Genomic DNA, 11386 nt, shown 5'->3' with positions numbered 1-11386 from the left:
TACAAGTCTTTTGGGTGTGAGTTTACCAGTTGCGAATATAGTAATCGCAGTTTATTTTGATATTCACTGGAATTTTGTGGTTATTCGCCAATACAAAAAATACATCAAGACAAAATTTTGGCTAGCTAATGAATTCTAGCATCAGTGGAAATTATACATCACGACATAAATTTTACATAATGCGTAAAAATAAAACGAGCGTTTCTGGGTGTGAGTTACACGGGGTTCGAAAATAGTATTGAATTAAACTTCATAAATTATATTATCATCTTCAAACTTGTATCGCATAATTTTCTGAGTCAATCCTGTGGATTCCCAACGGGTAAAGGAGGGCAAATCACTTTTCAGCTTTCCACGAATATGCAAAATGTTCTTGGCCCCAATCTCCTGATGATTTGTGTATTGTTTGAAACGCAACATAGCCTGGGGTTCTTCAACTATAACAACACAGTAAAAACATATCTGACTTTAAAATCCATCGTTAATTAAATTCTAATTTGTTTCGAATTGATAATAGCAATAGATCGAAAGTCAAACTTACACGTAAAGGTCATGCCCTGGATCATCAACTCTTCCAAGGACCTCATGTAGAACAGAGCTCCAAGAAACTCGTTACTGAATGGGGGAGCTTTGACCCCTTGAGATAAGGTGATCACGACACCCAAACTTCTGAGTTTCCGAAGGCGGCAGACCTCCAGAAACTCTTCATCGACAAAAGAGATATTACGTAAGGCCAAAACCTCCAATGATTTTGGAAGACCATCAAACTTTCTCACTCTGTTTTCCCACACGCCTAATGAAAAACAGAATTTAATAAGTAAACATGCATTTTATTCGATTAAGAGACAGTAATGAATAAATACGTACCCAACTTGGCCTTTAGAGACTTTGCGATGGTAATATGAAGTTCTTTTAGAGATTTGCAGTTTCGGAAAATATCCAGTCCGAAGCTACGTTGTCCAATGTCTCTATACTTAGGGGGAATAGCATAGTCCAACATGATCTTAACTGCCAATTTTGTCAGTGTAGTTTCGTTCATTTTGATAGAATAGGCGCAATGATCGTAGGGGATGTTGTGCATCAACTGCATTGTTTCCAGTTGATTTTGCTCCATGAAGAAACATCCCCACGCGAGGAAATCCACGTTATCTTCCAACACTGTAATATGACGGAAACGGGCATTCCTGGCGGTACGCTGAACGTCAACATAGGGTCTCAAAAAATCCAACTTTGGCTTCCCGGATCTGATATGTCTAGCCACCCTGCTCTTCACCCAAAGTTCTTGAAGGCTGGGATGTTTCTCCACAAATTTCAGGATCGCAATATGCATTTCTCGCGCTTCGTTTAACTTCAGGAAGGCAGAGACATCGATCTTCAACTTTACGATATTCATGCAGTAGCAAACTTCGAGGGACCACTGGACAGAGAGGTGTTGCAAACGTCCAGTTGGGCATAATTCCAAAAGCTTGCAGTGGTTCATAGGGTATGATCTCTTCCGAATCACATCCAGTTTTCGCCAGGACCTGTAGTCTGTAAGAGAATAAGAATAAAATCAAAACTACTAATTATCTATTCTATTGTGTGAACAAAATTAGGAGACAATTAACAAATTAACTACACAAGCAACAAACCTCTTTTTCGAAGATCATCCGTTGGAATCGGCTGTCGCTCACTGACTTCATGAGTCACTGAGATCTTTCGAACACCACGACATCGACCGAGGAAAGCGTCCATGTAGGGCATGCTTATCGGCCCTGCAAAGCAGAGATGTTGAGTATCATACGGGCGTTGAATCATGTCCATTGGTCTCAATAGGGGTTGACGGTAGGGTCCAACTACGATCGTGTCAACCAGTAGATCTCGCATACACGAAACCCCTGATATTTAAACAAATTTATCAATATCCAGTTTTCGAGGTTAACAACAACATAAATATAAATTGTATGCAATTCACTAACCCCAGTAACCTAGTTCATCGACCCTGGCTCCGATGCCAGCATAGATACGGATTTCATCTCGAATGCGGCGACACACCAGCTGCAACCCAGCTCGCTCCTTCGTTGTAATCATGTTGTAAATGCGGAGACGATCCTATTTAAATTAATAAAAAGAAACAAACATTTTACAAATACATATTTCATAACTATGAATGACCCACCCACTCCTTCTCAACTTATTATCCGTGATAGACATTAAAAAATATCTATGAAAGTATCAAAATTTTCTTACTTCAGTATTCAAGTCCATAAACTCCGTTGGTTTACTGGGATCTTGTTTCCCTGGGTCTCGCCACGAACCCTTCCTCAAGTGATTCCGTTTTGCAGTCTGGGCGACCGTGATTTTGGACGAAACCGTCGGTTTGGGTCCAGGTGCTGTCTCTGGTCGGAGTCCGCCTCGTCTCCGAAAGCCATGCACGAACAAGGGAGCCGCAGGGTGGGGAATTCGGTTTTTATTGAATTTCGCATTCGTTGAATTTGGGCTCGCAAAGTTCTTATTCCACTCGGCTCGATTTCGTTGAGCCATCTTTCTTTCGAATCAGGTCAAATCAGCGATACGCAGATTAAGTAGGTGGTAAATGTGAGAGGGGGAAAGTGTCAATTAAAAGTTTAGCCAATTTTTTAGGAAATATGGGAATTTACGAAGGAGGAAAAAAAGACGAGATGAAAAATCAACCACCACGGATGCTGGTTGAGCTCCAACTGAAGAGTTCAACTCCAGTCTCCAGCTCAAAGATGCTTCCTCGCTCGTTGGCAGATTTGGATTGGACAATCGCGAATTGTGGGCGTCGCCAGACGCACTTTCAAAATTATGCTGCATCATTGTCATGATTTATGAAATAAGATGCATGCATGCAAAATTATGACATGTTTTCATGAAATCATGAAATTATTATGCTTTTTTATTAAAAATTCAACATTTCACGAAATCAAGAATGCATGACTGACACATTTATTTTTTTTTGTAGTTAAACTGACACCCAATTTTATTCATTCTCTCCAAAGTAAAATATTTACATAATAATAACAGTGACGATAGATTCACACAAGTTAATGTTCATTTATTTCTCTACAATAATTTTTTTAATAGCACTCGCTTAATTATCAAGTGTGTTGTATTTATTTAGGCAATATAATATTAATAATAATAATATGCTAGAAATACTATGAGATTATCATTGATCGATAACAATGTGTACAACATTTTAAGTAATTTCACTTTTTTTATGTAGTTTTATACTGCAAACAGTACTAAAAACACATGTCACCACCACCGCCAAACCAACAATTCACACATTCAGAGTCAAGAAGATTTAATAAGTAAATATGTAGCTGATTAATTAATTAACTAACCATTAAGTATACGAGGGGTTTAAAATTTAAACTCTATTATTTTAAACAATCTAATAATTACATATTCCTCATAGCATCATCAGCATCACATTTTATGCAAGTTGGCAAATAATATATCATTTTTTTATGAATCACGCATTTCCTCACCATCAATATTTATCATCAATTAGTTTATATTACAAGGAGAGCATTTAGTTTTGCATGTATAATAATAATCATAATAATAATGGGTCCATGGATTACATTGATTAGATAGGATTTTTTCCGTCTTGCAACCACAACCTTTTGGTTTCAACATTTTTCTCATCTTGTTTGTTTACAAGTTGCGGAATGACTACTAATTTAGTTTTTTTGTCGATATACAACCGAACTAATTAAATGCTTGCAGTTCAACATGAACTTGTCAGAGCATTAAGTTTACAAATCTGCGATGGAAGATCGTCCAGGTGTCGACGAGAAATGTTCAGAAAAGGAGAAACAAATTCAAATCACTTTAGATAATTGAACAATATGTTGTTCTACTTGTGACGACTAGTTAGTTAGTTATGTAGTAGTAGTAGCAGTTAGTAGAACCATTACTTATTCAGTACAATTTATTATTTATGTAGCAAGCAATCATAATCTACTTCAATTTTCATCGATTTCGTCATAGTAAATATGCAAATACGCAAATACTACATACATTATTCGTAACTGTGTACAAGTACATACTTATTCTGTTGGTAAAGAAAAGGATGGAATTATTAAGAAGAGTGGATAAATTAATTTGGTAAAGTTTCCCTGCAACAGCAGTCGTGAAAAAGGGCGAGGACACTTTCAGAATGAAAATAGATGGGAAAAGTGATAATAATATTTACGCCGGGGCAGTATCCTCCCAATAACTTGGTGGTGAATCGTAATATCTTTTTTTTCCATACTCATCTGGTTTTAATGGATTTGATGTCGTAGAGATGTTAGGTTTGCAAGGGCTCAGTCCATTAAAACCCGATGTGTATTCCTACTTTTCCCTCTCGACGTGGATCTCCCCAGCAATAATAATCTATCTATCTCAAATTGACCAAGTTTTGCTGGGTGAAAGCAGTCAGTGAAAGTTGCTGCGACTGTTGCATGAGTGACTTGAAACCATTTGGGAAAGAGAGAGAGATGATGATGGAAACGTAAATGTTGGTCGTACATACACAGAATAAATAATATGTCAGTGAAGGAAGGAAGGACGAATCTAGAAACCATTTCATTAATTGTGTAGTAATGGAATATATGTATAGTACAGATATAAGTAGATGGATAATAATAATGCTACATTTGTTTGTTACACTCAGCCTCACTCGCCTAGAAGATAATGTATAATAGTCGAGAAGAAATGTAATTTAAGCCATCCTAACCCAAACTAATTAGAGCAGAAGAATAAGAAGAGTATAGATTCGCACGCATTCCTTCTTACCTTAATAATTCTACACTACTTGGTAACATTCTTTTTTCTTCTTGTATCCATATTGTAGGTAGTAGTTCAATAATAGTATGTATGTCGAGATCAATAAGTATAGATCTCGTAATCTCACAGGGTTTTCGTCGTCACATAGATTTCTCACCGGTATGTACGTGTCAGTAGTGCATTGTTGTTGAAGAATTGAAAAAAAACGCAACTGGTTGTGATAAGCAGAATGTACTTAACCGCGAAACATGACCATGAACCAAGTACCGTGGGAGTATATTTGTGGGAAACTACTGTTTCCCTACTATTCTATGAATGGGAGAGAAGAGGTGAAAGAAGAAAACGGAGGAGAGAATGGTGATCACGGAGCCACGAACTGAACTGGCAGTCATCAGTGAAAGTGCAAGAATTGTAGTTAGTAGTCCAGAGTTGTGAGTAGAATGGTGAGAACTAAAGGATAAAGTGATGGGAAATAGGAGGAGGTTGTGCAGGGGATTAAAGGCTGTCCTCTCATCTCACAAAGGGAAGGAGACTCCGAAGCACAATAAATGAGAAGCGCTACTTAATCCATCATTATCTCATGAAGACAAATTCCTGCAAATAACAGAAACACACAGACCTATAAGTTTTGATGGGTTGATAAATCACGCAATACGCAATTCAATTCCTACACTATACACAAAGCCGTTACACAACAATTGATGAACAACTTTCATCACGTCCTTTCTCATTCTCTCTCATGCTTAATTTCTTGTCCTACATATCCGAACACAAAGGGTGCAAGTCCGTCGCGTACATACCTCTGGTCTAGTTGATCCATCATTCTCGCATAAAGACAAATTCATTGTAATGATTCCATCTGAAAGTGAAGAAATGAGTAAACATTAGTCTTAATAGGTTGCACGATGAGGATTGTATAATGACTTTATTTATACCTCGACTCTTCAGGGTCCATGCCAGGCTTTAGCTCTGCCGATCCTCCGCTGGTGCCGGAGCCACAGGATGCCACGCACCTGCAACAAACAATATTTTAGCATCCATTCTTCAGAATCTTGCAGAGAGAGAGCTGGCCGGCTTGCCAACTGTAAAAACCTTTGATCTCTCTGCATACTACTTGTACATAAAGGGCTACTTTCTCGCATCGAAAGTTTCCAGTTACACAAGACACGGTCTGAACTACTGCTAGTTTTTGCCTATCCCGGATACAGCTCTGACATTCCGATGAAAGAGAAAGCAGGCCTCTTGTACCGCTCCTCCTGCTGCTACTCCATCAATCAATAATATTGCAAAAATATCGCTTATGAAACAATTCTGGTGGGATTTGACGACTTGAAATAGTTCCGCCGTGCTGCTGCTTCTGCTGAGATTTGATTTTTCTAAAAAGTTGTCTCTCTATAAAGTCACGGCCACTTTTTGTTGCAACACACCCATCCCAATCTCGTTGTCACCCGTCCCACTGACTGACTGACTGCAGCCTCAGAGCTTAGCAAAAGTTTGAGGATTTTCTAAAAAGTTGTGTGTCATCCTTGCTTTTGCGTGCAGCTTCTTGGGAGAGAAAGGGGAGAGAAAGTTTTGTGAAGAAGTGGCCACACCAGCACCACATCAATTGCCCTAATTGCGGATGAATAGAGTCAAAATCTTCTTCACTTACTTGAATCCAGCGTCTTGGAGATTGTCGAAAGCTTGTTCGAGGAAGAGATGCTTCAAAAAGAAGCGTCCGGTGTATCTGTCCATTGGGCCACGATCTGGGTCTCTACTCTCGTTCAGCGAGTCGCCAAACACCTGAAAAAATATATTGCTCACGTAATCTTTCTCCATCAACTTTTTATGCCTCCTCTTTCCGACATCACCAGTCCAATATCTCAAAGGCCACCGCAAACTAAGATGACATATTGGTTTTGAAAAGGCTCCACACACGGACACGGACACACACGTATATCCGACACAACGTATCCCCACATTTTTGTAATGTGCAGACAGACCAGGGCCATAATAAGGAGGAGGAAGGGAGGGGCAGCGCTTCGGGAAATGAGGATAATCTACAGCAGTAGCAAGTTGTGTCATAAATCTGAAGTGGCTCTTGCTTTCTCCCCCAACGAATCTAGCCATCGTCATCATCATCGTCCTATCAGTCTCACAGGGAGAAAGTACCACGTCGTTCACCCAGCTAAACTAAATGCTGCTGTACATATATCTATTATTATTATAGGCAAATGCCACCTCGTTTATGGACCACCCAGCAGTTCCATACTTTTATCGTCGGGTTTATAAATTGCGAGATTATTTGTTAACCATTGAACCAAAGAATAGCAATTATAGATAAATATGTTGTGTGTACAGAGAACATCAAAAGAGCGACGACGGCTTATAGTGGATTACGCAAAAATATAATAACTTTATGTATGCCTCACTATGGCCTATATTATCGCACCGACTACATTCCCCACAATGTGCGCGTTTACAAAATACAAGGTTTATTTCATAAGCCGGGCTCAATAATAATAATATCCATACAAATCAGACTTATATTTGGCCATTTTGTTGACGAGAAAAGTCCACAGTAGGAGAGATGAAAGGAGCCCTGGTTTTTAATATCTTAATGCCTGAATGCCCAAAAGTAGCAGTAGCAGCAACATCGCTCCTTTATTGATCAGAAGGCTTAATAGGAATCGTGAAGGAGATCGAGCTCTGTGAAAGTTTTCCTTTTCGAAGAAGGTATCATTTCATGCACGGCAGTTTTCTTTCTCTGAAACCCAACGTTATTTAATTTCAGATAATCTTCTCGTGACTATTTCTTTACTAATGGGAGATTCGGCAGTGGAGCAGAGAAAACGCGGATCATTTCTGAAAGACTTTCCTCATTTCGATCGACGAGTGAATGACTACGAGTGCCTACATATATCCCATCCAGCAGCGGAATATAGAAATAAATAAATGGAAATAAAGGCAGAAAGTGTTAGATAAAAGAGAGCAGAAAGTTATTATTATTGTCAGTTCCTCAATGACATATTTCATGAAAGGGACCACGGGAGAAAAAGAGAGCCAACTTTTTTTTATGCCATCCTCCCAACAACAACATCGTGACCTGAGCAGACGCTCTTATTGTATAAAATAACCACTTCACTTTATCGTTGGCTCGAGCTCTTTCTATTTATTTGATTGTGTTTGTTCATCGTTTAGGAAATAGTATCAATTATTTACAAATGCAACTATTACAAAATCAAACAAGTCATTCTTACGCATTGCTGAGAAACAGAAATAAAAAAGACAACAATTTTCACTCCTGATTTATAGCACTACATATGTATAGCAAAAAATAAGACAGATATCGACGTCGTCGGTAGGAAATTTATCGGTGTAACTGACAAGTGAGGAAATTAAAACAAGTATAAATCATCGTTATGTGTACGTATGTAGTACATATCGCTGTCTTGTTTGTCCGCTTAAAAAATACATTGCCCACAAACTGAACACCAAACACCACTAAAATTACAAATTATAAATTTAATTCTATTTTTATTCTGGGTAAACAGTCGCGAAAAAATGAAATGGAATGACGTACATATGTATCGTACATTCATTCGCCCAGTTTAAAGAAATCCATAAAATGGTTATCTATTGAAGTCATTCGAACTTTGGTCATAACCGTTCACTCATGTCGTAAAAAGTGCTGTTAAAAAAGTCCAAAATGACAGTCCCGAACCGAAATAGCGAGCAAATTGTGTCATAACCCATCTATTGTTGCAGACATGAATACCAACAAGACTGCTGTCGGTCGAGCTAATAATTGTTGATGACAAGAATCCCACACAGTTTTATGCTGTGCTCCTCGCTTTTGTAAATGTACAGCGAAAGTTGGGCTGACAGGAGGAGAAGAGAGGATAGAAAACCTGTATATTCCGGAGGAGGAGAGAGAAAGTGAAGGAATTGCGGTTCACATGCACAAAACTATGTATGAAACTATGTATTTTGTAGGCATAGCAGATAGCCGACTGAAACAGCAGCATTTCGAGTACACAACGAATTGATTTTCAAAGAACAATTGGAATAAGTGGACTGAGGAGATTGCACATTTCAACAACATTTCAATATTGGCAACTTTCCTCCCTCCTCCTTGTTATGTTTACCAACCACCATTTGCAATACCACGGGAAGTGAACTGGATTCCTGTCAACTGACATTTTCATCATCTTGAATCCAACCACAAGCGGCTCTAGTGTCTCTGCGCCCGTCCCTTCATTTGAAAACCAAAATACCAGCGATCAATATTCGGTTCAATCAAAACCCCCCTGTGCACAGAAATTTCTGCCGGCGTAGAGCTTGTATTTATTACGTAGCCGAATGTAAGTAATCAAATCATTCCTCCAAATCCACAACTTAATAACAAATGATTAAATTGATCAGGTAAGAAGAAGAGAGTTCATTTTCATTATTGGAAGTTATTCACACACGCATATATCTTGTTATACGAAACCATTGTTGTACTGTCGGCGGTGGGATACATAATGGATGGTGACATGCAGTAGTTTTGTGCCCCGTCTCGGGAACTGCATCACAATGGGATGTCAAAAACTAGTAAAGCGACGACGAGGAGGTACTAAATAAGAGGTCGATCGACCTGCACACGCCAGGCGTCGTCATCGTCCCCCTATGTCGCCGCTGCTGATCTACATGCAGACCGACTTTTGTAATGTCTCGCGCAATTCAATAAAGACGCTGGAAACCGCTCGACGAAGCTTTTGATAATATGCCAACAAGCATTCTTATTGTGTCCGATGAATGTCAACGAGTTGGGTTCAAGTTGGCAAGTCGGAATTAGTTTGACCCCAGTTCTATTGACTCTTCAACTTAAAGTCTGCAACTTTTCCCCCCCGCAACCTCAGCTATTTGAGTTAAAAAAACTTTTTGTCATTATGATCCATCCAGACGGAGCACAATCAGCTCCATTCTTGACGTGACACATATTCAGTTGCAGAAAAAAAAGTGGGAGGCAGTGAAAGATTTAATTTTATGAGACTGCTCATCAATTTTGACACTGAGGAAGAAAGTTGGTCGTGGAGAGAAAGTGACATAAAACAGGGAATTCAATATGTAGAGTGTTTGCGTCATATGCTAACTACATAAATCCCGTTACGTGATTAAAATTAACCCTGGAAAACGGCTAGACAACTTCCGCTTAATAAGGTTACAATTGCAAGGCCACTCAATCTTATTGGAGAATCTATGTACACAACTGTATGTCGAATACCCTGTTTACTTATGTACATACATATGTAGCTCCTCTGTGTAAGGAACGAATTTCAGTCTAGTCTACTTTTCTGCCATTTGGTATACACATAAATAGGACGAATAATTTTCCAACTGTCAGATTTCTGGCAAACAACGGATTCATTTGCAACGTGGCTATAAATATGGCTAATGAAACTTGTAATAAACTGAACGGAGGATGAATTGCAACCGGAACAGTAGAAGACCACAAGATTTGCTCAAGTGTCGCAACAGACGGAACCCGAACTCTAAACTCTTCTTCTCTTTTTGGCTCTCTCCTCTTGACGAGAGAGAGAGGATTTTACTTGCGAAACCATCGCGGTGCGAATAATTTGGAGAGCATGGTGGTTGTGAAAGAGGACGCGAATTTTGTCAATGTAGTAAATCATTTCCTTTCCAACAACACGAGTCGACCACGAGCTGTGTACTGCCGGTGCTGTGCGACTGAGGCTGTAGTTGTACTTTCACCGCATTACTTTTTCAGAAAGATGGTGAATAATGTGACCGAAATTCCCAGGGATGTCAAAAATTCAGAGTTTATCGTGCCCAGGGAAGTTAGCCAGGTCCTGGCCCTTTCGCTCCCTCTGTCTCTGCCTCGCTCTCGTTATTTACAACAGCGTCAGAGAGAGAGTGGCTGAAGAATATTATGCAAATTGACAGGAGAAAATGTGCTGTCCAATGGAAGGGATCAATAATTCAGTGCCACTGCGGTTATAGCAATTTCATCCGTCATTAGTCAAGGTGTCCCTGAAATATGTTTTCAGCGTGTGGAACTCCTACTCCTGTTCTATGAATAGACGACAGTTATTGAGAAAAGTTAAGAATGTGAGGGTCTCAATTTTTCCTCAAAGATAGCTTCCCATCCAAACCTGAGATTTAATATTTCTCCAAGAAAATATGCCACCACGCGGATTTACGATGACACACATACTTCAAATATCAATTGAAAATCGGACGCATTGTCAATCTGGAAAGAGATACGGCTACCAGTACCAACACTTGTTGTTGCATAATGCACCAGCACTTTCTAATGGTGTGCAGCGCAGGGGTGATATTGCATGCATACCCACTTATAAATATTCCTCTGTCGATACTTTGTGTGCATTGTGTGCATTGTCATTCACTGAAATTTGCCAAGCGCAAAGTTCACAAGACAGTTATTCAGTCAGGATAGAAGCACGTTCAGAACTAAAAATATATACATTTTTCGTGCTTGGGAGCCCCAAAGGATTTGATGCAATTCTTAACAATGGGCTGGTTTTCGGTACAAGAGCGACAAATTGCTCGGGGCTCTATTTCTGTTCTGCTGCCTCCTTTGCCTATGTCTGTACCTGTC

The 11386-nt window shown here is 39.3% G+C and overlaps 2 protein-coding genes across 3 annotated transcripts in view; both read right to left on the bottom strand.

Moving 5' to 3' along the window:
- Positions 1–15: 15 nt before the first annotated feature.
- On the bottom strand, positions 16–2704 carry LOC110851404. The gene is made up of 6 exons (XM_022099171.2): positions 2230–2704; positions 1959–2091; positions 1632–1877; positions 868–1530; positions 542–793; positions 16–437 (listed from the first exon to the last, which is right to left on the bottom strand). Exons 1-6 carry the CDS (start codon positions 2521–2523, stop codon positions 244–246), a joined length of 1782 nt encoding a protein of 593 aa, XP_021954863.1. The 5' UTR covers positions 2524–2704; the 3' UTR covers positions 16–243.
- A 248-nt stretch (positions 2705–2952) lies between these two features.
- The window catches only part of LOC110851317 (BTB/POZ domain-containing protein KCTD12), a 30905-nt gene continuing 22471 nt past the window's right edge, over positions 2953–11386 (bottom strand). For both annotated transcript variants that reach the window (XM_022099053.2, XM_035852816.1), the window contains 4 exons: positions 6434–6564; positions 5718–5795; positions 5583–5641; positions 2953–5376 (listed from right to left, as the gene is read on the bottom strand). In XM_022099053.2, the coding sequence (XP_021954745.1) occupies positions 5602–5641; positions 5718–5795; positions 6434–6564 (249 nt within the window). In that variant the 3' untranslated portion in view covers positions 2953–5376; positions 5583–5601. The remainder of the gene's footprint in view (positions 5377–5582; positions 5642–5717; positions 5796–6433; positions 6565–11386) is intronic.

This window comes from Folsomia candida, unplaced genomic scaffold (genome assembly GCF_002217175.1).
Source record: "Folsomia candida strain VU population unplaced genomic scaffold, ASM221717v1 Fcan01_Sc006, whole genome shotgun sequence".
Classification (NCBI taxonomy): domain Eukaryota; kingdom Metazoa; phylum Arthropoda; class Collembola; order Entomobryomorpha; family Isotomidae; genus Folsomia; species Folsomia candida.
Note: the sequence above shows the minus strand (reverse complement) of the source record. Positions and strands in the feature narration are given on the sequence as shown.